Genomic DNA, 27,951 nt, shown 5'->3' on the forward strand with positions numbered 1-27,951 from the left:
TATCGTACAGCGCCGACTCCAGGTGGGAGAGGGTATTACAAGTCTACACCCTTTACAGTTTACAGTGCAGTATGCCTGTTCCCACATTTTCTCGTGCTTCTTCTCCACTCCAATGGCCTTTCTTTGTCCATGTCCAGTCTGTCCAATTCTCTTTATTCCTCTCTGCTCTTTCCTCGCTCTACCAGTTGTTCGTGGATATATCGGGTATTTTCCCTGAACAAGCAGCTTGCCAACACTTCCCAATCCATCTATTCCGCATCAACCTCTTTCCAAGACGTTTTCTAACGGAACAAACAGATGTTTCGTATTAAGTTTCCAAAATGATCTTTATTATGATTTATAGTTCTGTAAAATAACCAAGGATCGCTTTTAAAAGTTCTAATAACAAACGGTCCTTGTTTGGTTCGATCCAGAATTTCAGATAAATTTATCAATTTTAACCGAGTTTTGGATTTGTGACGAATCTGCGGATTGGAATTGATGAATCAACTATTTTCAGAGATCGATTGAGAACACGGACTTTGTGTCACACTGGACCTCATGTACTGTATAACACTGTACCACACGTAATGTGCGCGATGAAGGGTGATGTGTCCATCGTGGAGCACAGAACGAACCCCCCGGGATGGAGCCGGAGGAGCGGCTCAGATGGAGGAAACGGGGTCAGTCCGGGACGTTCTCCCGGGGATGAGGAGTGTGGACCCGGTACGTACTGTTCGTTCACGTGCGGAGTCCGTGCTGTGTACTATTTAAATAAATAATTTATATGGAGAATCACACCATGTACGGATCGGGTTCCCTCGTACAATATCGTGTCGATGTTCTGATCGGATCCCCTCGTACAATATCGTGTCGATGTCCTGATCGGGTCCCCTCGTACAATATCGTGTCGATGTTCTGATCTGGTCCCCTTGTACAATATCGTGTCTATCTCCTGATCTGGTTCCCTCGTACAATACCGTGTCTATGTTCTGATCTGGTCCCCTCGTACAATATCGTGTCTATCTCCTGATCGGGTCCCCTAGTACAATATTGTGTCTATGTCCTGATCTGGTTTTGATTGTGGATAGCAGATTCGCTAATGCCGTAATGGACGATTTTGAGGAGAAGGTCGGGATCGTTTCCTCTTCTTCTCTCGGAATCTACAAAACTGTCTTTGTTATAATCACTTATGACAGGTGAGCCTTCCCTCACTTCCAGGTTTCATCATTACCCATGTTGTACTTCACTAACACAATATAATATAACATCCAATCTGTGAGGATCACCGACGATGGAAAACGCGCGAAAAGAAATATTGTCACGTTGTTGTTGTTGTTTGTGTTCTCCTTCCATACACATTTATTAAAACTAGAAACAAATATTACTACAGAAAATTTCCGTCTTTTCCGAGAATGTTTACCTTTGGTAGAATAAACAACGTTTACCTTTGGTAGAATAAACAACGCGGCGTTACGCGCGCTGCTTGCGAGCAAGGAGGAAGCGGACAAGCGGTAACTTATAAGCGTCTTTATTTCAGGAGCTCACTGCAACACTAGCGCGCTCCGGGCTGCGCGCCCCGTGTATATCTTCAGGCCACGCCTACCCCTCGGGCGTGGCCGCCGCCCACTTGGTGCGCGGAATGACGTCACCACGCCAGTGGGCTTTCGTGTCCGCCACACGTGCCCCCCCAGAATTCCCACGCACCTGGAGGGCCAGTTTGCGGGGCAGACGGATGACCCGGCCGAAGCGCCCCCTGGCGATCGGCGGCGTCCGGGGTGCAGGGATGCCAGGTGGGATGCCCCTGGCTGCCCCTGGGATGGGTGCAGGACCGGGGGGCAGCGTGGCTGGGCGGTGCCGGGGGTCCGCCCGCAGGGGGGCGGCCCTGACACGGGGGTCGGGCCACTGGCGGTGGATGGTGTAGAATAATAAATTTAACTTCTTATCTACTTCAGAAACTTCCAGAAACTTCGTTATAGCAAAATCAATGTTTTATTCACTTTTGAGAATTTGTTGTATACTAAGCCGAGATCTTTAATGAGGCTTTGTTCCAGTCTTTGTTGAAGCTTGTTTGTAGGTCTTGGTTGAAGCTCGGTCTGTAGGTCTTTTGAAGCTCGTTCAGTTGTTGACCAGTCTCCAGTTGTTCACTCCTCTTCATTCACTCTCCCCGTCCACTCTGCTCTCTGCTCGCAACTTTCTCCTGGTTTTAAAGCCCCAAACTCCTTTGATGTTGCGGAGCATGCAGGGTGTTTCTGGTTCCCTTATCCAAAACCTTATTTGGCTCTCTCTTGGCCAGCTAGTACTTATTTCTGTTCAAGAGGTCAAATGCTCTGACCTGCTGAGGAAGAATTTGCAGCCTGTGTGCAGTGAACTGAACATAGGCTATTTTTGATAGACAGGTGGCAGTCCAAGAGCGTTACACATTTTGTCTGAAATTAACTCTCCTGACCACCTGTTAACTCTAGTTCTATGCTCTTTTGCTCATTCGTAAAGTAAAACATAATTCCACTTTAAACAAGATTACATTGATATATATTCTAGCAATATTGTCAATATGAATATTTATTCCCTGACAATCCCCAGTTTTTCTTTTATGTTTATATTAACCATTAATCTAAACATTACCACATTAAATATTCAAACCACTAATCTGGTAATTCAATTTCCTAAGGCATACACCGTCATTCTGGAAGAATTTTGATCACAATACATTTCCTTGTTCATTGACTCTTTCTATGTTGATAATTCAATTCAACTCATTTGCATAAAGATCACAAAACATTTCACCTTCACCAAAACGCAATAATTTCAGTTCATCATTAAAATAATAAAGCATCTGCAACATTTGGCAAAATATTTGCCTTTAATCAAATATTGACTTTCTTTGTTTGAAAAAAAGGGGCGGATCACTTGTGTTTGGAATTTCAGCATAAAACATTTTTTTTTCTCCTGTTGTCTTCATCACACCTTCACTATTTGCATAGGATTTTCCGCTGTTGTGATAGCTGGGCAGAGTCAAAGACTGACCCTGCTCTCCATGCAGCATCCTTGCCACTCTTGCTGTGAGCCCTAGTAGATTTGAACAAGGCCTCCATCCAGTTGTAGTCGACTTGCCTCCTCACTCATCGTGAGCATGGAGCAAGTATTGATGTGATGTTGATTTGTCAACAAGATGTGGAGCAGGGATGCCGGATGCATCCGCAATGATGATGTTGGGACCATGGTACTCAGTTGTCCATGGTCCATACCAGGAGCACACAGCAGAATCGTGCACAGCTGTTGTGAAGGAAAAGGCAGTCGTTCGCTTGCAGCTCCATGCTGGCTCCCGGAAGTTGGTGAAGTAATGACACACGTCACCGTATCCCGTAAACGTTGCAGGTAAAATATCGTCGTCCTGCAATTGCTGATGTGATGAATGTTCGAGGTATTTGAACAAAAGTAAGTGATCGCCCTTTTCCATATGTTGCAGTGTGACCCAGACAAATGGTCACATAATTTTCCCTTGGTGAAGGTAAACATCCATCTTCCAAAGGAGCATTTCTTCATCATTCTTTGAGAAAGAGGGTGTATGCCAAGATTAACTTCATTTTCACAAATTTTCCTTTTTCAAACTTCTTCCCAGATGTCGTTATCACTCCATTTGGGATGTGGTCTTGTCTTTCCTTTACTTAGCCACATTTATATCTGCTCTCCACACAGATTGAATCAGATGGGGTACATTGTAACATGAAATCACTATATTTTATAACAACTTCACACGAATAATATTCAAATCAGACATGTGTTTTTCACTACTAAACTTAGAATAGCATCCACAATTGCTTTCAGGTTCATATAATTCAAAAATTAAACTCATGCAGGTATTGTAACCCAACTTCAAAGAAAATAAATGCATTAATAATGAGTATATATGATTGAAATCACAAACAGGAATATCTAATTCCCAACAAATCTTGCAAACAAGCAAACTATGCATAATGTATTATTAGCATAGTCCTCCCCGCTTTTTGTTTTTCTTTAACAGCGTAACTTGTGGTGATATGAGTTCATCGATCTTGTAAAACGGACATAGTTCACAACAAGTTGTTATGCCCTTATTTTAACTCTACTGTATTCATTTTCAACATTACTTGATTCAATCGTTGAATCTCAGTATTCATGTCGCCATAGAAGTCTTCCTCTTTTGTGGTTCCACATTCATTTCCTCATTTGTTGCTTTGTTTATTTCCTCTTTTGTGGCTGCTTGCACTATCATAGTGTTGTTTGTTATCTTATTCAAACCCACCGTCACTAAGGTTTTCAAGCAAGCCACTACTAAAACTATTGCCAATATAACCACTAATCGAATAAACAAATATTGGAGTATCTCAGCTGCTACTCCTTGTATATGTTCATACCTATAACATAATTATATGTCAATGACATTCAACATTATATACCAAACTAACAAACTTCTTAAAATGAGACTAAAGAAAAATCCCTTAATATATAACATAAATCTGATTATTTGCCTTATCCTGATGCCCCTATCTCCTGGGGTCCATATTTGTTTCTATTGTTATCAACTTCCTATGATCTGTGAATTCGTTCCAAAATACCACAACCATAGGTTTTAACAAAGCTCTACCAAACTATTTCCAATGTGAACTCAAAATACTAGTAAAACAATCAATTTCAAAGAATTAACTTCAAAGGTTCAGCAAATTCATTCTATAACCAGATCTAATTTTCCCATCCAATAGTTTGCCTTGACACATGTCATATTATAACACTTTAATAAACCTTCAGAAATGTTTCCCATCGCAACAACTTCCCTTTTACAAAGAGGCATGTGTAAATTACGTATTGAACGACAATTTTCTCTCAATGTGTTTGGCCTAAATGGCCGCAAAAGTGGCTGCCAACATGCAGTACCTTTTTATCTACCAAGTAAGTGCTCGTCGACATAAGACGTCTACCAAATGTTGTTTGTAAAAACAAATCTGGGATTTCTAATTACATGGATACACACTCTCAGGACATTGCAGGCTGCTGTTATCAATCCATTACGATAAAATAATTTCTTTACCCACAATCAAATAAGTAACACAAATTGAGGATATTATTTCTATCACATTCATTTATAGATTCATTTGGTTCTAATTCACTCTTTTCCCACTGCTATAAGGAAGAACAGTAGCTCTTATAAGTCTTTGTAATATCTCATTAAATTTACCCAGCATTGAAGAATTTATTTACTATCCATTTCCCTTCTGTTTACCAGTAACTTTGTTTAAACTGCATAACTTAATTTGATAAATCCCATGTGTACAGCTACCACTTATTGAAACCCCTACTTTTGTAGAAAATATCCAAATACGTGGTTGTATACTCCCTTAAAAGTTGCTCCTCCATTTCTATGCAACTTAGTGAATACTACTGACACCAGTATGCCAATATAGGTGTGGCAGATTAACAAAATATGTTGCAGGTACACGTAACATCGTGTTCTGAGTGTAAAAAAACATAACAGCGCGTTCACGTCTGCCCCTTGGTTTTAAGATTCACAATGCATTTCGTTTTAAAACTCACAATAGTTCAATTCAACAAAATTGTCTTTACTATCTGCCCATATCATCTATGCCTAAGACACATCCATACATACAGCACAATTTATATGCTGATAAAGGTCAAGTTTATATATGTAAAAATCCATGAGCAGAGTACTCTGGAAAGTCAGTGTAAGACCACTTCCAACTTTGGCTAATTTTGTACTTATTTTGTTTATGAAGCTCCTATCCATAAATAGCTGTTATTCTCATATAAATTCTATCAAAAATGGAATCCCAAAATTACTCACAATTTTACTATTAATTAATGGCTGCTCATAACCTAGCACATCAAATCTGTATATTCCATCTCCCTTGACAAAAGAGATAATGTACATAATCAAATTATATTCCTATTTTATTGTACGAATTTTCTGGATATTCTTGTAAGATTGACACACAAAACAAAAAACATTGACACACAAACACACAAACCCAAGCATTATGTATATTTGTTTGCATTTGAACCATCATTAACAGATCAAGATGGGTGTCAATTTTCATTTCAATTTCGTAAAATTTATCCTTTAATTTTAGAAACGCTAATACACAAATAGACAAAAAGTTTATTTTTAGAAAACCCCTATAATGTCACATTGAAATTACCCTTTTTGGTCCTACAATAATTTATCCAAATTGTACAAATTTACAAATTTTACAAATTTTACAACACCTCTATTTACATGTCAGTCGACCACTGACCTATCAGCATGCAAAAAAATAGTCCAAAATGCCCACCTGCTGATCATGTGATGCTCGTCACTTGGTTTCCAAAAAATTTTGCAAAGCAATGTTCCACACTTTGGTAATTGTTTTGTTGTAAAAAATTGTTTCGCCCAAAATACTCCCTAAAACGACATTTATAATTGGCAAATATGAGGCTTCCAGAATGAACTCTAATTCTGGATCTTTTAATTCATGTTCCAAAAAAAAATCCAATTTTGGCATTTAATCAATTAATTATTAATTCGCTAATAAGCAAAAGTAAAATTCATTCTTGCTCCGAAAAAAAAAATTTTTTGAGACAAGAAGCAGGAACAATTATTCATGTTGGTCTGTTGGCATTTGGGATCTGCAGCAATGAAGGCCTAATCGTTATCTGAGGTACCGGTAAGCACTGGTACCCTTGATCTTGGTTCGTCCTATGAACTCGTCTTCCTATTTGAATATGGACAACATCGTTTCCAGTGTCCAATATTTCCACAATTAAAACATCGATTTCTGTCATTGGCTGATCTGTTCACCTATTTACTTGTATTTCTAGGCTGCATCTCTTGGTTTCTGGGTTGCCACTCCACTCTCTGGTTATCTCCTACTGCATTGTTGCGTTGTTGCCCAGAAAATCTATTACGTTGATTCGTAGTCATCAGGGCTTGAGTCTGTAGTTGCATCAATTTCTCGGCATTTACAGCACTATTCCTGGCTTGAATCCGCTGATGATGCAAGGCGTAATTCAATATTTCTTGCATTGGCTGCCTTCCCAAGCAATACATTGTCTTTCCACTTCACTCTTCAATTTGGGCAATAGACCATTAATAAAAAGGGGTTTTAAGGCATTGTCAATTTGTGCCCGGTCTATGCCTGAATATAGTCGGAAAACATCTCGCAATCTGTCCAAATAATCGCTAGCATCTTCGCCTGTTTTCTGCTTGCATGTAACCACTTTGTTCCAATCCGTCACTGGTGGCAATTTTTTTTATGGCCTCTATCAATTTATTGATCTGTGCCGTTCTAGCCTCCGTGGGCATGTCTACCTGTCCATCTTCCGTATTTACCCAGTTGGCCTCACGCATTAAGTTCCTCAAAGTGGTGGGTTAGGAATTAACCACTTTAAAAGTATTTCCATGTCTCTTGCAGTGGGCAACTGAGTTTCCACAATTAACCGCAGTTCCTCCGCAAATTGAAGTGGATCTGTTTTGATTGATGGCATACTACTCTGCAATGCCTTCAATTGATGTACCTGCCATGGTCTATACATCAGATCTGGTTGTTGCTGATTTGCCCCTGGAAATTGCCGCTGAGGAAAATTCATAACACCACATTGCTCAAACCCTCCTTGTGAGAGAGTCAACTTTTGATCATTCATTAGCCAATCACATTGATCGTTAGATTGATTGGCATTGATCACACGACCCTTACTCCTTGTATGGTGAAATGGAGAGCATGATAAAGGTATAGCAGCTGGTTGCATCGTTTGCCCACTTTGAGTCGGTTCCTGTGCCCCAATTGCACCCTCTTGGGTAGTTACCTCAAATGGGTCACGTCTTTCACCTGTCCTCTGTTGACTGGAACCAATCGCTGCACTCTGTTCTGGTCTTTCGGCAGGTACAGGTACAGGCACTACCTGTGGCTGATATACAATATTTCTCTGATAAGGTGGAGGAGTTTCGTCTTCCAGTTCATTTATCTCGTATGATCTGGCTTCTGGATACAATTTGGGTTGGGATTGCTCTCCATTGCTGACTCGAAGAGGCATCTGATTTGCTACCTTACACAACCTATGCTGTATCTGTTTCACCTCTTTCTTCAAGCCCCCCATCTTTGCTTTGGTCTCCCTGTCCCTAGATTCAGCGTCCCAGTAATAGAATGGTTGCCAATCCACTTTGAACTTCTGTCGCCCTCTTGCTTCCAATTCTTTTCTGAGTGTTGCCAATACGTTTCTATCAAAAGTGCCCTCCTGTGGGAATCCACTTTTTCGACCTTTCGTCCATTCATACCAGGATTCCACATCTTTAAGTGATTCTGCCCCATATTTCTGATACATGGAGCTGATACAAGCACCTCTTTGACTCAAGTCCAATTGACCTTGTTTAATCTTGCAGAATCCACTTCCCATTTTGCCTGTGTGTGAGTACCTCTTTATACTCACTCAATATATATCAAATAACTACAAGGACTACACATCGGACTACACCTGTATCCACTATCAACTGTGTGTACTGCAAAAATCGCAGAAGTTTGTTCCACCTTATACAAAGTAGCGTTGAATGCGTTGTTGTCTAGCTTATTCCGATAAGCTCTACTCTGTGGTCTTCCAGGAAGTATCTCTCCACCTGTCCACTTGATGACTTCAGGTGATTTCCAGAGAGTCCCCCTGCCCTGTGGCTTTTCCCACACCCCAATCTCACTGATCAGTGTTGCAGATGAGTCTGGATCAGTAAGTCCTGTTAAGGGGGGGTCAAACAAAAATAACCACATAATATAACAAATAACCACTAGACTCACCACCTCGCTCATCATCCCAGGTTGTCTGCACATTGATGTTTTGCAAATGTCTCAAAGCTTCTTTCTTGAGACCGCACTTTTTATTCATCCATCAATTGACTTGATTAAATTAAATTTAAATAAAATCAGATCAGATTAAATTAATCAGATCAGAATCAATCAGATCAATCGGATCAGAATCAGAATCAATTCAATTATGCAATTTCAATCAATTTATCAATATTCATCAATAAAATTCTAATAATAATATATAATAAAATAATATAAATGATAATATCAAAATTCACATTGATCAGTCTGTTACTGAATTGAAACCAATGTCTGATACTGAACTATGATATGGGATCAACATTACTCTATACCTAAACCTTTTCCCAATGTTGCCAAAACAGTTCCATCCACTGACGGGGAAATATGATCATCGGTCGTCACCGTTTGACCCATATCTGCCATCAGTTGACAAATCACCGTTCTGCCTCTGGATCATATCTGACATTTTTTTTTTTTTTTTTTTTTTTTTAAATCTTGTCTGGTCATTATATCACAAATTCAAATACATTACTGTCTTACATGGGAAAAATGAATTGATGGTGCACCTCATCAAATCATTCCCCATCAGAACATCATAAGGTTACATCATAAGGTTACATCATAAGGTTACATCATAAGGAACATCATAAGGTTACAATTTCTTGTGTTCTTAAGAGTATGCTTAAGAGCACAAAAAACAACATGTTTCACTTTGAATGACACTCAAAGTTCTTGACAATTAAAATGTTGTAAGAGTCCTGAAATGCCGTACCAAGGAATGGCAATTAATCCATAATATTGACCAATGCAATTCAATCACATTAAATTGCACACCTCCTACAAACTTTGTGACCTGTAATACAGCATTAATCCTGCAGGGCTGTAAAACTATCCTTAACAGCCCATGCACTCAATTTACATCAAAACCCAATGATGACATGCCTGATATGATGACATGCTGACATGCCTGACAATCATAGCAATTTCCATGATTGTAAAACCATTTTCATTATAAATCATTGTAATTATAAATTGTAAATGAAAATTTACCATAATTGTAAATTGGCAATTATAAATTATAATTATAAAAAATTGTAAATTGTAATTTGTAATGCATTACCATAATCAGAGTCATACCATAATCAGTCATTTCAACAAACTTTGAAAATGAACATGAGCACTGATCATCAATGATGAAGGGTGGGGAAGGGAGGAGGAGAAGTGGCAGAATGCCAAGGGAGGGATGAGGCTGGGGGGGTGGGGCGGGGCTCCCTTAGGGGTATTAATACTATGCGAAATACGACACTCATTGTATTTTTCTAAAAATAACTGTGTATGATTGGCTGCACTTATTCTCCCTTACAAGGCTGTGAAAGGTTATATGATGGATACTATTGTCCCTCTCGAACTTCTGTGCAAATCATACACTCATCTGTGTATTATTTTAACGATGTAAACTGTGTCGTACCATTTCACAAATTATTGTAGCAGTATTGGGGCCATGGTTGGAGGAGGGGGGGGAAGAGGGGTGCAAAACACATACATACCCACATACCCATACACACAAAAACACAGCAAGACCACATAATGAGGTGATATGCTAAATCAATATGGGATCCATATGGGATATGCAATCCCATCCAATCCCATACAATCAACGATCCTATACATGCCTCATACAATGTGTAATATAACCTGACTTGGTGGGGAAGATGATGGCAGGATGGGGTTTAGGATTAGGGTAGAGGGGACAGGAAATAGAAGGGGGGGGGGGGGGGAAAGGACGTGATGTTAGTTCACCACTTGAAAGGGTCACCAAATCCATTTACCTGTAAATTCACCCATATATATACAGATCTAAGTTTTGTTTCATCAAACAGGTACAATTTTGTGTTTGGGTCCAGTTAATTGCCTTGCCACCAGGCATAGTATCTTATTTCACTAAATTACATTTTAAAAAATCGTTTCTGATCCCATATATAAGAAGTGTGGGCTAGGGCCCAGGACACAACACCAAACGGTTGCCATGGGTGACCTGCCTGCACGCATTCCAGTGGCAGGATACAATTACCGGCATCAGTGTCTTACTTGGAGATGACACGGAAAACCTTTATGACAATGCTAAACTCACTTTTGTAGCACTGGGAATTCATGTTTGAAAATCGAATCCAGCCGATTTTCCCTTAACACTGTATACTGTATAAAATGCAGTTTGTTTGTTTTTTTTGTTTTTTTTTACAAAAATCGCTAATTATTAAAAAATCCTCAGATAATCGTTTTTTTAAAATCGCTTTTTCGCTTTAAAATCGCTTTAAAAAATCGCTTTAAAAAATTTTTTTTTTTAAATCGCTGTTCAGCTTGTGCGAGAGCATATCCACACGTCCCTTGTGACCACATCAAAGAAGAGGCTCACCACAGGAAAAATATTATATAAGTCTCAACCGTAGGAACCCAACAAATTTGAATCATCATACAAAAGGAATGGGCAGATATGTGACACAGACCATTGAACTGGAATCACGTATGAAATCAAATGAATACACAAAAGCATATTCATACACAAAATATTTGCATGACTGGACGAATGCAGCACCGTTTTCGCTAACGTCCCGGGATTCGTTAGTGGCTCTTTGCACTCGTAGAATGTACCGAAAAAAATTCAAATTACAGGGAAAAAACAAAAAAACCAATTTATTATTATTATTTAAAAAAAATTTTTTTTATCGTCATGACTTCTGAAATTTTTTTTAAAAAATCGTACAATAATTATACAGTATATACCATATCAGTGGTTCTTCATGAAAGCACAGCACCTTTTCTAAAGACAAAAGGCTTTAGTGGATATTTGTGACGGTCCATGGCACCATTCCTGAAAAATGCGTATACATCAGTAGTACACTTAGTTAAATTTTGGAAGAAAAAGAGAAAAAAAATTGTCATGATTTCTGAAACCTGTTAAAGGCCTCGTGATTTTTTTTTCCCTTCCACATATCAACAAACATACACAAAACTCAAACACTGAACTATTTGCGCAGATTAACATCAGACTACACAGATAACAAACAAAAGCTTACCTTGTTCTGTGGAGTTGACTCCCTTACGGACCACCAATTGTAGAATAATAAATTTAACTTCTTTTCTACTTCAGAAACTTCCAGAAACTTCGTTATAGCAAAATCAATGTTTTATTCACTTTTGAGAATTTGTTGTATACTAAGCCGAGATCTTTAATGAGTCTTTGTTCCAGTCTTTGTTGAAGCTTGTTTGTAGGTCTTGGTTGAAGCTCGGTCTGTAGGTCTTTTGAAGCTCGTTCAGTTGTTGACCAGTCTCCAGTTGTTCACTCCTCTTCATTCACTCTCCCCGTCCACTCTGCTCTCTGCTCGCAACTTTCTCCTGGTTTTAAAGCCCCAAACTCCTTTGATGTTGCGGAGCATGCAGGGTGTTTCTGGTTCCCTTATCCAAAACCTTATTTGGCTCTCTCTTGGCCAGCTAGTACTTATTTCTGTTCAAGAGGTCAAATGCTCTGACCTGCTGAGGAAGAATTTGCAGCCTGTGTGCAGTGAACTGAACATAGGCTATTTTTGATAGACAGGTGGCGGTCCAAGAGCGTTACACATTTTGTCTGAAATTAACTCTCCTGACCACCTGTTAACTCTAGTTCTATGCTCTTTTGCTCATTCGTAAAGTAAAACATAATTCCACTTTAAACAAGATTACATTGATATATATTCTAGCAATATTGTCAATATGAATATTTATTCCCTGACAATGGTCCACGTCGAGGTGGGCCGGCTTGAGGCGGTCTACAGAAACGCGGTCAGGAGTACCGCCGATGTCCAGGGTGAAGTGCTTCGCCCCGGTCTCCAGCACGCGGAAAGGCCCGTCGTACAGGGGCCGCAGTGGTGTCCGGTGGGCATCGTGGCGGACGAAGACGTACTCCGCCATGCGAAGCTCCGGGGCGACGTGCGTCGGTGGGTGCCCGTGGCATGCCGTTGGCACCGGGGCGAACCTCTGGGCGGTCTCTTGCAGAGCGGAGCGCTGCTGTGCCGCGGACCATGGTGACGTGGAGTCGGGGAGGAACTCGCCCGGCACCCGCAGCGGTTGCCCGAAGACCAACTCCGCCGCGGATGCGCGCAGGTCCTCCTTGGGCGCCGTCCGGAGGCCCAGCAGGACCCAGGGGAGCCTGTCGACCCAGCCGCCATCGCGGAGGGTGGCCCGGAGCGCGGCCTTCAATGAGCGGTGAAATCGCTCACACAGGCCGTTAGCCTGGGGGTGATAGGCCGTGGTTCGGTGCAGCCGGACCCCGAGCCCCTGCGCGACCGCCCCCCAGAGCTCCGAGGTGAACTGGGGGCCGCGGTCGGACGAGATGTCTGAGGGGGCGCCGAACCGGGTGACCCAGGTGGCGATGAAAGCCTGCGCGATGTCCGCCGCCGTCGTCGACACCAAGGGCACGGCCTCCGGCCACCGGGTGGTGCGGTCCACCATGGTGAGGACGTGGGTGAAACCCCGCGAGGGGGGCAGAGGTCCCACCAGGTCCACGTGGACGTGGTCAAACCGGCGTTCCGGCACCGTGAACGGGGCCAACGGGGCCTGGGTGTGCCGGTGCACCTTGGCGCGCTGGCACGCGAGGCACGTCCTGGCCCAGCCGCGGACGGCCTTCCGGAGGCCATGCCAGACGAACTTGTCGGCGATCAACCTTTGGGAGGCCCTCGCGCCCGGGTGGGACAGGCCGTGGATGGCGTCAAACACCTGGCGCTGCCAGCCCGCGGGCACGATGGGGCGAGGCCGCCCGAGGGAGACGTCGCACAAGAGGGCCGTGCCCGCGCCGTCGAACGGCACCTCGGCGACGCGGAGGCCCGTGACGGCGGTCCGCAAGGCCTGGACGTCGGGGTCAGCGGCCTGGTCCGCTGCCATCCGGGCATAGTCGATGCCGAGGTGGACTGCATGGGCGACGGCCCGGGAAAGGCAATCCGCCACCGGGTTGTCCTTCCCCGCGACGTGCCGGATGTCCGTCGTGTACTCGGACACGGCCGAGAGGTGACGCTGCTGCCGGGCCGACCACGGCTCGGTGACCTTGCCCATCGCGAAGATCAGCGGCTTGTGGTCGACGAAGGCCGTGAACGCACGGCCCTCGAGCAGATGGCGGAAGTGCCTGACCGCCAAGTGAAGCCCGAGCAACTCGCGGTCGAAGGTACTGTAACGGCGTTCGGGCGGGCGAAGCTGCCGGCTAAAGAACGCCAGCGGTTGCCAAGCTCCACGCACCCATTGCTCGTGCACCGCGCCCACCGCGTAGTCCGAGGCGTCGGTGGTGAGGGCGATTGGTGCATCGGGCGCCGGGTGCGCGAGCATGGTGGCGTTAGCCAAGGCGAGCTTCGCGGCCGTGAACGCCGTGTCCATCTGCTCGGTCCAGGTAACGTCGCCTTTGCCCGGCTTACCTCGGAGAGCTTCTTGCAGGGGGCGCAGGAGCTGGGCGATACGGGGCAGGAACCGATGGTAAAAGTTCACCATGCCCAGGAACTCCTGCAGCCCTCTGATCGTGCGGGGGCGCGGAAACCCCTTCACCGCCTCCACCTTGGCCGGCAGGGGGACGGCTCCGTGCCTGGTGACACGGTGCCCCAGGAAATCGATTACGGCGACGCCGAACCGGCACTTTGCGGGGTTCACAATCAGGCCATGCTGGCCCAGGCGTTCGAAGAGCGTGCGGAGGTGGCGTAGGTGCTCTTCGCGGGACGCGCTGGCGACGAGGATATCGTCCAGGTAGACGTAGACAAAATCCAAGTCGCGCAGGACGCTGTCCATCAGTCGCTGGAACGCCTGAGCCGCGTTCTTCAGACCGAAGGGCATCCGCAGGAACTCAAAGAGTCCGAATGGCGTGATGACCGCCGTCTTCGGGACGTCCTCCGGCCTGATGGGGACCTGATGGTAGCCGCATATGAGGTCCACCTTTGAGAAGAAGGACATGCCCGCAAAACGGGCGGAAAAGTCCTGAATGTGGGGGACGGGGTAGCGGTCGGGAGTGGTGGCGTCATTGAGACGGCGATAGTCCCCGCACGGTCGCCATCTCTCGCCGGGCTTCGGCACGATGTGCAGCGGCGACGCCCAAGCACTCTCCGAGCGCCGAACGATGCCGAGTCGCTCCAGGGTAGCGAACGCCGCTTTTGCCACCGCCAGCTTCGTCGGCTCGAGGCGGCGTGCCCGGGCGTAGACCGGTGGCCCGACGGTGGGGATGTGATGGGCCACCCCGTGCTTGATGGCCCCCGCCGAGAAGGTGGGCCGCATGAGGGCCGGGAAGCCGGCGAGGAGGCGGGTGAATGCGTCCGCTGCCGGAAGCGTACAGATCAACGTGGCCGGAACCGAACCGTTCGGCAAGCCGCTTGGCGAGCAGCTCGTTGAGCTGCTCGACGAGCTGGGCAGCGCACAAGCGAGCGAGCTGAACGTCTCGGCCTGGACAAGACGTCTGCGCTTTACGTCGACCAGGAGCCCATTAGTGCACAGGAAGTCCGCGCCAAGCAGTGCCATGGGCACGTCGGCGGTGACGAACGTCGATCGGAAAACCTGCCCTCCGAACCGCAGAGGCAGCGTTTTCCGTACGTACGGATGGGCATCCCGTTCGCGGCAAGCAGCACGGGGCCCCCGCCCGCGGCATGCTTGTCTGATGTACCGGCGGTAACGACACTCACCTGCGCTCCCGTGTCGCACAGGTAACGGCGCCCGGATAAGGTGTCCGTTATGAACAGCAGGCTGCTTGAACGGCCGGCGCTCAACGCCACTATTGAGCGCCGGCCTGGGCGGGGCTTTTTTTTTTTTTTTTTTTTTTTTTTGTATACAAGATTGAGGCTCGTGAAAGAGCGAACATTAATCACACAGAAAGACAAACAGACACATAAAACAAATAACATCGGGAGCGGTAGACAAGATGGGGAGAGAGGGGGAAGGACACAAACACAACATTTGAGAGCAGGGACCGAGAGACATGGAGACATCGAGAGATCTGTGGGAGGGAGAGGGCTTTGGGGGGGAGGCATGTGAAGGGGGGGGGGGTGGGAGAGGTATAAACATATGGACACTGCCAGGATTTCCAGGAAAGAAGTTGGAATTTCAAACAAGGTGGATCTGGGGTGAATTAGTGGGGGTAGAAAAGATCAAGGTTATGAATGGGGGAAGATAAGAGATGGTGGTGAACAGCTGTTTTAAAGACCTGGAGGGAGGAGAGGGATTGAAGGGAGTGTGGGAGTTTGTTCCACAGGCGGGAGAAAAGAGGAATGAAAGAGTGAAGGTGAGCAGAGAGCCGAGATTTCGGCAGTTTAACCATCAGAGGGTTGCTGGCAGATCTTGTGCGACCTGTAGGAATATTTGGGGGACAGAGCACAGAGAGAGCTGGGGGAGCAAGGCCGGAGAGGAGTCGGTAGAAGACAGAAAGACCACCTACCTGCCTGCGGTGAGTGAGTGAAAGGCCCTCAGAGATAGCTTCATCGCGGGAGATTCCAATGATTTTGAAAGCTTTGGATTCAACAGCGTGAAGCCGAGCCAGGTGTGAGGCAGGAGCACCAGCCCATAGGGGAGAACAGTATTCCATTGAGCTGCGGATGAAAGCCTTATATGTGGTGAGGAGCTCAGGTGTGCCGAGGAAGGACTTCGCACGACGGAGGATGCCCAGTCGGCGACTGGCTTTGGAGGCCAGCTTGGAAATGTGGTTTTCCCAAGAAAGATCATGGCAGATAGTGAGACCCAAAAGCTTGAGCGACAGAACTTCTTGGAGAGGATTGTTGAGAAAGTAGATGGGAGGGTTGTCCAGTCGATCTTTTCGGAGAGACATAGTAAGAGAGTGAGATTTGTCAGGATTGAAAGACATGTTCCACTTGTTTGACCAGTCTGTGATTTTGTCCAGGTCTTCAGAGAGTGAGGAGGCTGCAGACTGCCGATCTGAGGGAAGAGGAATGGAGCGGCAGAGAGTGGAGTCATCAGCAAAGAGATAGAGAGGATTTCCCGACCTGTTGAAGGAGCATGGCGGATGACACTGCCGAACCTCGTGGCCGAACTTGGCGTGGAACCAGCACCAGGTGGTGGAGCTGGGGGAGCGCGGCTGGCTCCGCCAGGCCGGTGGAGTTGGCGGTTTTCCCCGCGGTGGCGGTTTTCGCCGCGGCGGTGGGCGGGGCGTGGCGGCGGTCACGAGGTGCGTATCAGCATGCTGCGTATGCTGTGTAAGCTGATGCTGTGGATCAGCATCATCAGCAGCATCAGCCTCGAGGTCCGTGACGGCCGCACCGACTCTCGCCCGCGTGTCCGAAGCCACGAAGTACCTGTCCGCCTCGGCTGCCAATGCTCGGGGTTCCGTTAGCACGGTCCCGGCCAACGCGAGGCGAACCTGCGCTGGAAGTTGGCGACGGAAAAGCGCCCGGAATAGAGAACCGGGGGCTTCGTCGCCCAACAGTGACAGCATATGGTCCATGCGGACCGACGGGCGCGTGTCGCCGAGCTCGGGGAGATCCAGGAGGCGGTCGGCCCGTGCGTCGTCCGTGAGGCCGAACGTGGCTAGGAGTAGCCGCTTGAGTGCCTCGTACTTGTGGCCATCTGGTGGGTGGCGAAGGACGGACACACCTCGAGCGGCCGTGCCGGGCCCGAGGGAGGCGACGACGTGGCAGTAGCACGTGTCGTCGCCGGTGAGGCACCGAAGCTGAAATTGGGCTTCGGCTTGGACGAACCAGACTTCGGCCTGGGCCTCCCAAAATTCGGGAAGTTTGATGAAGTTGGCCATGGCAATGGCGTCGTGTGTGGAAGGATCGCTCCGGCAGATCCAACGTCGAGGGTCACCAGTAAAGCGCGGCGTTACGCGCGCTGCTTGCGAGCAAGGAGGAAGCGGACAAGCGGTAACTCATAAGCGTCTTTATTTCAGGAGCTCACTGTAACACTAGCGCGCTCCGGGCTGCGCGCCCCGTGTATATACTCAGGCCACGCCTACCCCTCGGGCGTGGCCGCCGCCCACTTGGTGCGCGGAATGATGTCACCACGCCAGTGGGCTTTCGTGTCCGCCACAATAACATCCAATCTGTGAGGATCACTGACGATGGAAAACGCGCGAAAAGAAATATTGTCACGTTGTTGTTGTTATTGTTTGTGTTCTCCTTCCATACACATTTATTAAAACTATAAACAAATATTACTACAGAAAATTTCCGTCTTTTCCGAGAATGTTTACCTTTGGTAGAATAAACAACGTTTACCTTTGGTAGAATAAACAACGTTTACCTTTGGTAGAATAAACAACGTTTACCTTTGGTAGAATAAACAACGTTTACCTTTGGTAGAATAAACAATGTTTACCTTTGGTAGAATAAACAACGTTTACCGTTGGTAGAATAAACAACGTTTACCTTTGGTGGAATAAACAACGTTTACCTTTGGTAGAATAAACAACGTTTACCTTTGGTAGAATAAACAACGTTTACCTTTGGTCGAATAAACAACGTTTACCTTTGGTAGAATAAACAACGTTTACCTTTGGTCGAATAAACAACATTTACCTTTGGTCGAATAAACAACGTTTACCTTTGGTCGAATAAACAACGTTTACCTTTGGTCGAATAAACAACGTTTACCTTTGGTGGAATAAACAACGTTTACCTTTGGTAGAATAAACAACGTTTACCTTTGGTAGAATAAACAACGTTTACCTTTGGTAGAATAAACAACGTTTACCTTTGGTGGAATAAACAACGTTTACCTTTGGTAGAATAAACAACGTTTACCTTTGGTAGAATAAACAACGTTTACCTTTGGTCGAATAAACAACGTTTACCTTTGGTCGAATAAACAACGTTTACCTTTGGTCGAATAAACAACGTTTACCTTTGGTCGAATAAACAACGTTTACCTTTGGTCGAATAAACAACGTTTACCTTTGGTCGAATAAACAACGTTTACCTTTGGTAGAATAAACAACGTTTACCTTTGGTCGAATAAACAACATTTACCTTTGGTAGAATAAACAACCTTTACCTTTGGTAGAATAAACAACGTTTACCTTTGGTAGAATAAACAACGTTTACCTTTGGTCGAATAAACAACATTTACCTTTGGTAGAATAAACAACGTTTACCTTTGGTCGAATACAACACAACACAACATGCATTTTAAAAGGCCATTTTCCCTGCTAGAGCGGGGGTTAGCCTTGCGGTCCCCATGACAATCTTCTCCATTTTGCCCTATTTTCTGCATCTCTCCTTGTTAACCCCCTTGCCCGCATTTCTTCTTCCACCATCTTTAGCCAAGTCTTTCTCGGTCTTCCCCGTCTTCTACTTCCTTCTACATTCATTTCCATCACTCTTCTCAACCAGTCACTTTCATCCTTGCTCAACACATGACCAAACCATCTCAACCTGTTCCTCTTCACAGCATCAATCACAGGCTCTATTCCCATCATCTTTCGCAATTCATCATTTGTCTTCCTCTCTCTCAACGATACTCCGCACATCCGTCGAACCATTCGCATTTCCACCCTTTCCAACCTTCGTTGCTGCTCTACGTTCATTACCCATGTCTCGCTCCCATAAATCATAACACTTCTCACACATGCAGCATACACCTTTCCCTTCAGCTTCAACGACACTCCCCTCATCATCAGCACGCCACTCAATTCCCGAAACTTCTTCCATGCACATCTCACTCGAGCAACCGTTGCCGAGTCTGATCCACCTTCTCCATTCAGCATGTCTCCGAGGTAGCAAAATGTTTTCACACCTTCCAGCTTCACACCGTCTCCAAGATCCAACTCAACATTTCCTCCATCTGCAGCTCCCTCTGTGCACACCTTACATTTGAATGTAGCTGCCACACTGGTTAATGACCCTCTCAGACCACTACATTTTTGATGAACCCACTCAGCGCACATTGTACACTGAATGGAGTTCACTCCGACACCCTTCCTACACACAGCACAGGGCCACTTCCCAGTTCTTTCCACCTCACCACATGCTTTACCACTTGCCATCACCTTCGTCTTTCCGATATTCACCTTCAGACCTTTTGTCTCCATACATTCCTTCCACGTGTTCATCTTTTCCTTCAGTCCATCCATACTTTCCGCAATCAACACCAGATCATCTGCATACAACAACTCCCACGGTAAACCCTCCTTTACGTTCTGAGCCAGCACCTCCATCACAGCTACAAATAGTAGTGGACTTAGTACCGACCCCTGATGCACTCCCACCTTCACCTCAAACTCACCACTGTTCCCGTCCTTCGTCCTTACAGCTGTGCGCGCTCTTTTGTACATTGCCATCACTACTCTGATCAACCATTCCTCCACTCCTAACTTCCTCAATGCCCATGTCAATACTTTGCGTGGAACCCGATCGAATGCTTTCTCCAGATAAACAAACCCAAGAAACAACTTCTTCCTCTTCTCCATGTACTTCTCCTGCAACTGCCTCACAATGAAAAGCGCGTCTGTCGTTCCTCTTCCTGGCATAAATCCAAACTGCATTTCGTCGATCTTCACTTTCTTCCTTATCCTCCTCTCCAACACCCTTTCCAATACCTTCATTCCATGCTCCAATAACTTTATCGCTCGGTACGAGCCACACTCCAGAGGGTCACCTTTCCCCTTGTATAGAGGGACGAGGGTACTCAGTTCCCAATCCACTGGAATGCGGCCTTCTTTCACCACCAGATTACAGATCTCTGTCATTCTCCCCACACCCCAACTTCCTGCTGCCTTCAACATATCTCCCACAACTCCCGTCGGCCCTCCCGCTTTTCTACCCTTCATTGCTTTTATCGCTTCCTCAACTTCCTTCTCAGTTATCTTCTCTGCCGGTCCTAAAACTGGGTTACTCTCTATGTTGCCATCCCATTCATTCTCTGTATTCAACAGCATTTCCATATATCTTTACCTTCGCAAAAGCGGAAGGTTATGTTTTGATCGCTGTGTATTTATTTGTATGTCTGTGTGTGTGTGTGTATGTTATTCGCATAACTCAAAAAGTATTCAACCGAATTGCATGAAATTTGGTGGGATGATTGGTTATTATACGGGACACATTTGATTAGATTTTGGGAGCAATCGGGTCAAAGGTCAAGGTCAAGGTCACGAAAAGGTCAAAATCGTATTTTTACCAAGTACAGAACAGTAGCTGCGGCGAAGGTATGCGCTCTACCGAGTGCCCGTTCTAGTTTCCATCTTCCTTTAATTCCATCTGGGTTGACAACGATTTGTCCCACTTCGTCCTTCAAGCAGCTCACCCCCATCACATCACACCTCTCTTTCGCTATCTGCTTTGCAATCCTGAATACCGCTCTCTGACCCTCTTCCGAATCCAAGCGCTCTCCGAACATTTTCCTACATGCCTCCTACGCCTTTGCTACCTCTTTCTTTGCAGCCTTCCTGGCTGCCTTATAACTTTCATGCTCTGCTGTTTCTGCTCCCGTACCCTTCGCCTTCTGCCACTCCTTGAACTTCTTCCTCTTCTCGTCAATCCTCTTTCCAACTTCATCATCCCACCACCATGTTTCCGAGTGCCTCAGTGGTCCTTTTGTCCATCCACATACCTCACCAACGGCTCCCAACAGACTAGCTTTCATTGACATCCAACCACTTTCAAGCTCAACCACATCATCCTCGACCCTACTCAGCCTCTCTTTTAATGCCTCCCTTACTGTCACCTCTTTCAACCTCCACACCTTCATTCTCGGTTGGTACTTCACCCGCCGAGCTCTCCTCGCACCTTTCACCCTTACGTCGCAGACAACCAAGTGGTGCTGTGAAACAGCCTCCTCCCCCGGGATCACCTTTGTGTCTCGGAGGTGCCCCCTATCTCGCCTACGCACCATCAGGTAGTCAACGGTTGTCGTCGACCCACCTGACGTGTATGTAACAAGCTTATTATCCTCTTTCTGGAACTGAGTATTACAAATCAACAAATCAGCTCCATCAGCAAACTCCAAAATCCTTTCACCTTCTCCATTTCTCACTCCATATCCGTAACCCCCATGAACTCCGTCAAAACCATCCATACTCCTTCCCACATGTCCATTTAGGTCTCCTCCTACCACAACAACTTCATCTTTCACGTTTTCCATCAGCTTCTCTATCGCACACCAGAACTTGTCCTTCTCTTCATCGCTCCGACCAACCTACGGAGCATATCCCGAGATGACGTTCACCAAGAGCTTTCCAATCATCATTTTCACCATCATCAACCTATCACTCACTCTAGTCACACTCACCACACTGTCTACAAACTCCTCAGAAAACAGCACACCAACACCATTCACGCCCTCCAGGCACCCTTGCCACACAAACTTGTATTTCTGTCCCTGCCTACCCTTCACCATTCTCACACCACTTCCCTTCCATCTCGTATCTTGCACACAACATATGTCCACTCTTCTTCTGACCAATACTTCCACCACTTCTCCTGATCTCCCTGTCATTGTCCCTACATTCCATGTCCCAAACCTCAGAAACCGATCTCCACTTCGGGCTGTACCCTGCCCACATGTAGTTGTAATTGTCATGGTTCTCTTTTTGAGGCAATGTTTTTTTTTATGGCCGGATGCCCTTCCTGACGCCAACCCTCTTAGTCGCCTCCTACGACACGCAGGGATACGGCGTACCTATTCTTATCCAGGGTACACACTGGGAAACGTTTAAAACATGGAAATCCTGGGGGGGGCGGGGGGTGGGGGATCACCGCTGCGGTTTAAACATATTTAAATAAATATTTAAACAAAACCATGAAAACAATCTGGGAAAAGTCTCTAAGTGAGAACGTGGATTTGAGAAAGCAGGAGCAGAGGTGAAAGAACAAACGTGAATATAGGGGGCGGGGCACAAGTCGAGACGAGGAGGCCGCACGAGCCACCAGGCCGCACTTGGCGCGGACAAAGAAACGACTAATTACACACAAATTTGCAACAACTACAAAACCAAATAGAAACACACAATAACACATACACAACAAAATACGCAGCGGAAATTTGACAAAGAAACGAACGGGAAAACACTCAAACTTTGATGCCGTGGAGAGATCAAAGCAAGCCCCGTCGCTCGAGGGACCGGAAGCGGAACCCTTTTACCGGATAAACCGAATAAACAACGTTTACCTTTGGTAGAATAAACAACGTTTTGCTATCGAATCTCCACGTGAGGAAATCAATATCGCATCTTCTTCTTTTTCAAAATCTGTGTTTTTAAAATTAAATTAATCATTATCTTTCAAACGGAACCTTTTTTTACCTGAACCTGCAACTCGGAACTTCTTGTCTGAAACGACACACAGGATTTGATGAAAAATGACCACAACCTTCATCACCTGTGATCTACTAAAGTGTGTTTGGAGGGAGTGTGGTGGGAGTCCGGAGGGAGTGTGGTGCGAGTCCGGAGGGAGTGTGGTGCGAGTCCGGAGGGAGTGTGGTGCGAGTCCGGAGGGAGTGTGGTGGGAGTCCGGAGGGAGTGTGGTGGGAGTCCGGAGGGAGTGTGGTGGGGGTCCGGAGGGAGTCCGTTGGGAGTCCGGAGGGAGTGTGGTGCGAGTCCGGAGGGAGTGTGGTGCGAGTCCGGAGGGAGTGTGGTGCGAGTCCGGAGGGAGTGTGGTGGGAGTCCGGAGGGAGTGTGGTGGGAGTTCGGAGGGAGTGTGGTGGGAGTCTGGAGGGAGTGTGGTGGGAGTCCGGTGGGAGTCCGGAGTGTGTAAGGTGGGAGTCCGGAGGGAGTGTGGTGGGAGTCCGGAGGGAGTGTGGTGGGAGTCCGGAGGGAGTGTGGTGGGAGTCCGGAGGGAGTGTGGTGGGAGTCCGGAGGGAGTCCGTTGGGAGTCCGGAGGGAGTCCGGAGGGAGTGTGGTGCGAGTCCGGAGGGCGTGTGGTGCGAGTCCGGAGGGAGTGTGGTGCGAGTCCGGAGGGAGTGTGGTGGGAGTCCGGAGGGAGTGTGGTGGGAGTCCGGAGGGAGTGTGGTGGGAGTCCGGAGGGAGTGTGGTGGGAGTCCGGAGGGAGTGTGGTGGGAGTCCGGAGGGAGTGTGGTGCGAGTCCGGAGGGAGTGTGGTGCGAGTCCGGAGGGAGTGTGGTGGGAGTCCGGAGGGAGTGTGGTGGGAGTCCGGAGGGAGTGTGGTGGGAGTCCGGAGGGAGTGTGGTGGGAGTCCGGAGGGAGTGTGGTGGGAGTCCGGAGGGAGTGTGGTGGGAGTCCGGAGGGAGTGTGGTGGGAGTCCGGAGGGAGTGTGGTGGGAGTCCGGAGGGAGTGTGGTGGGAGTCCGGAGGGAGTGTGGTGGGAGTCCGGAGGGAGTGTGGTGGGAGTCCGTTGGGAGTCCGTTGGGGGTCCGTTGGGGGTGTGCTGGGAGTCCGGAGGGACTGTGCTGGGAGTCCGGAGGGAGTGTGGTGGGAGTTCGGAGGGAGTGTGGTGGGAGTTCGGAGGGAGTGTGGTGGGAGTCCGGAGGGAGTGTGGTGGGAGTCCGTTGGGAGTCCGGAGGGAGTCCGGTGGGAGTCCGGAGTGTGTGTGGTGGGAGTCCGGGGGGAGTGTGGTGGGAGTGTGGTGGGAGTCCAGAGGGAGTGTGATGGGAGTCCAGAGGGAGTGTGGTGGGAGTCCAGAGGGAGTCTGGAGGGTGTGTGGTGGGAGTCCGGAGGGTGTGTGGTGGGAGTCCGGAGGGTGTGTGGTGGGAGTCCGGAGGGTGGGTGGTGGGAGTCCAGAGGGAGTGTGGTGGGAGTCCGGAGGGAGTGTGGTGGGAGACCGTTGGGAGTGTGGGAGGAGTCTGGAGGGGGAAGGCAATGCCGGGTACCTTTGTTAGTTTGTCAATATTGACCAAGAGAGATTGTTGGGTTTGTTTCCTTCATTTTATGAAAGTAAAAACTCTTTGTTGTTTTACTTTTCCAAGTCGTTTCAAAAACATATTTTTCATGGGATTGAAAAGTTCGCTTCTTCTGAATATCTCTTGTGATGACGATTTTCTTTAGAAATGCTCCTTAAACTTGAGTTTGAATGTGATGTTTTTATTTTCAGATTTTATTGTGAAGGTGAAGGTGGAGACCGAGTTCATTGATGAGTTCTCGTTTATCAAAGGTTTGACCCACAATGTTCCTGTTGTATAATGTTAAACACCAACAATGTTCCTGTTACATAACGAGTTTATGTGAGTCGAGTTGTGCTAACCAAGATGGCCACACGGCGGCTGCACTTCTCTTGGGATACAATCATTCTATATTTTCTCAATTCAGCGGTTTCATCACGGGAAATTGTGGTCACGTGGTCCGTCTACACCATCTTGTTCCAATTTACCGTGAACAACAATATTCATCCCCTGCATTATTTGTATATCGGACAACGCTGTATACTTGAGAATTATATGGTTGTGTTGTGTCAAAATGATGGCATATTTAATGACAATAGAAAAGAATGATTGCACATGCATATGTGTTACATATGTTTTCTGCACATGTGAATGATTACATGCACACGCATGTTTTCAGCGGCACAGTACTTGTGTTAAAACTAGAACGGGCACTCGGTAGAGCGCATACCTTCGCCGCAGCTACTGTTCTGTACTTGGCATGGGAGTGTAGAGAACAGAACAGTGAACAGTTTGGTGCTGATTTCATGCAAATCGGATAAGAATTGACCGAGTTATGACAAAAAACCTTGACCTTGACCTTTGACCCGATTGCTCCCAAAATCTAATCAAATGTGTCCCGTATAATAACCAATCATCCCACCAAATTTCATGCAATTCGGTTGAATACTTTTTGAGTTATGCGAATAACATACACACACACACACACACACACAGACATACAAATAAATACACAGCGATCAAAACATAACCTTCCGCTTTTGCGAAGGTAATAAAGTAAGAGTTGGAAAGAAATGTCCCCTTCACTTGTGGCTCATCGACATTTTGATGTGGCCTTCTTTTATTCCTTCTTTGTTCTTTCGCAATGTCTTCTTTCTCATTTTAAACCAAGAGAGGTGAGTTATCACCAGCATCCTGCTCAAATGAACACCTCCTGCCCTGACTAACTGCTTGGAAGGCAATGCAACCACCTTTTCCCTTCCTCTTCCGGCCCAATATCACCCTTGGCAAGCAGCCTCGGACCTGGCTTCAGGCAGAGCACACAATCGATCAATCGATATTCCCAAGCCATTTCTCTTTTTTTTCACTCACAATTGTTATCTATATATATAAAACACAGTGTGTGTGTGTGTGTGTGTGTGTGTGTGTGTGTGTGTGTGTGTGTGTGTGTGTGTGTGTGTGTGTGTGTGTGTGTGTGTGTGTGTGTGTGTGTGTGTGTGTAATGTTACCGATAGACTCCTAAACGGAGAGGCTTACGTGCTTGATATTTGACATAGACATGGCCATTGAACGTGGGACAAACATGGCCGAACTCAAAATATTTGACGATCCATATTTTTTATTCATATTTACCTCAGCGCATTTCAGCGCACGGAATCAACGGAATCAGAGCAGGTGGGCGTTGATTCGGTCAGAGCGATCACGTGATAACACTATGACGCTATGAACGATATGACGCTATGAAAAAAAAAATCGCTATGACGCTATGAAACGCTATGACCGCTATGAAAAAAAAAATCGCTATGATGCTATGAAACGCTATGACCGCTATGACGCTATGAAAAAAAAAATCGCTATTACGCGATGAAACGCGATGACGCTATGAACGATATGACGCTATGAACGCTATGACGCTATGACACTATGAAAAAAAAATCGCTATGAAACGCTATGAAACGCTATGAACGCTATGAACGATATGACGCTATGAAAAAAAAAATCGCTATTACGCGATGAAACGCTATGAAACGCTATGACGCTATGAACGCTATGACGCTATGAAAAAAAAAATCGCTCGCTTTGCTAAGGGGCTCACTCCCTTTGATGTTTAACCAATGACTACCATATAAATCTCCATATGATCATGGATAACATACACACCATCAATATTTACCCAAATCTTCTCATGGATAAATTGATGAAGTGGTTGCAGGAAGTTTAGGGAGTTGTTTCCCCGATTGACATCAAGGGGGATCTTTCTCCAACTCAAGGGGAACCTTTCAACTGCTTGCGTTCGTAGTGCAATGTTGTACGGCAGTGAAACCTGGGCGATCAAAAAGGAGGATGAACGGAGGTGTGAATGAAATGAAATGAGAATAGTGAGATGGACATGTAATGTGACACTGAAGGATAAGAAACCAAATGTGGAATTAATAAATCGGTTAGGTATAGTGAGCATTCGTGAGGTGATGCATCGGGGTAGGTTGAGGTGGTTCAGACGCATGGAAAGGATGGGGGAGGGCAGCTGTGTGAAGAGGTGTATAAATATGAATGTGAATGGAAGGAGAACTAGAGCCGTCCGAGGAAAACATGGGATGAGTTGCTGAGAGATGATAGGGGTATTTGGGGTCTTTAAAGGCTGAGGTGGGAATGAAAATACCCTGAGTACAATCCCCAAGTCGAACTTTGTCTGTGTCCCAAATTCTGTGGTGTTGGCCAAGCTGTCTTTGCAAAAAAACCGTGAACAAAAAGATACATAGATATCCGATGAATTTTATTTATTTGATTTTCACTCCTTTTTCATTTGTCAATGTTAAATTGAGATGTCTTTTTGAGACGTTTATTTTTGTGACATTTATTTCTTGGGATTTGACCAAATTGTCTTTCAAAATCCTTCGTTTTTATTTATTTCATTGGATTCAATCATTTATCCTTTTTGTTTGTGTAATATAATGATGTCACATGATTTACAGATGAAGCTCCTCTGGTCAAGATGGAAACCTTCCAGAGTAACTCTCTTCAGACCTCCCAGGATGCTTTGAGCAATGTGGATGTAAAGCAGGAATCATGTGATTCTCCTCCCGCGGAGCCGAGCAAAGCTGAGCAGCTACTCGAGGGTAAGCCGAGTTACGGAGAGCTCGCATCACACCGTGTGTACTTATTTTGTTTAATTTCCTGAATAAATTACTTATTTGCAATCCTTGGAGAATTGTAGATGCGTTCAAAGTGTTTCCCCACTTCATCTGTTTTTATGTCGAGACAGGGATATTGCTTCAATTTGAAATCCCCCAGAGACCTTTGTGCACTTTACACAAGAAGCTAAAGTTTGAAAGTCTTTCCTCCTCCAATTCACATTGGCGG

The 27,951-nt window shown here is 46.2% G+C and overlaps 1 protein-coding gene across 1 annotated transcript; it reads left to right on the plus strand.

Moving 5' to 3' along the window:
* Positions 1-481: 481 nt before the first annotated feature.
* LOC137428531 (uncharacterized) lies at positions 482-27,892 on the plus strand. The gene is made up of 3 exons (XM_078778173.1): positions 482-705; positions 24,804-24,863; positions 27,564-27,892. Exons 1-3 carry the CDS (start codon positions 570-572, stop codon positions 27,767-27,769), a joined length of 402 nt encoding a protein of 133 aa, XP_078634299.1. The 5' UTR covers positions 482-569; the 3' UTR covers positions 27,770-27,892.
* The last annotated feature ends 59 nt before the right edge of the window (positions 27,893-27,951 follow it).

This window comes from Myxine glutinosa, chromosome 5, assembly GCF_964187855.1.
Source record: "Myxine glutinosa chromosome 5, kmMyxGlut1.1, whole genome shotgun sequence".
In the NCBI taxonomy this organism is placed as follows: domain Eukaryota; kingdom Metazoa; phylum Chordata; class Myxini; order Myxiniformes; family Myxinidae; genus Myxine; species Myxine glutinosa.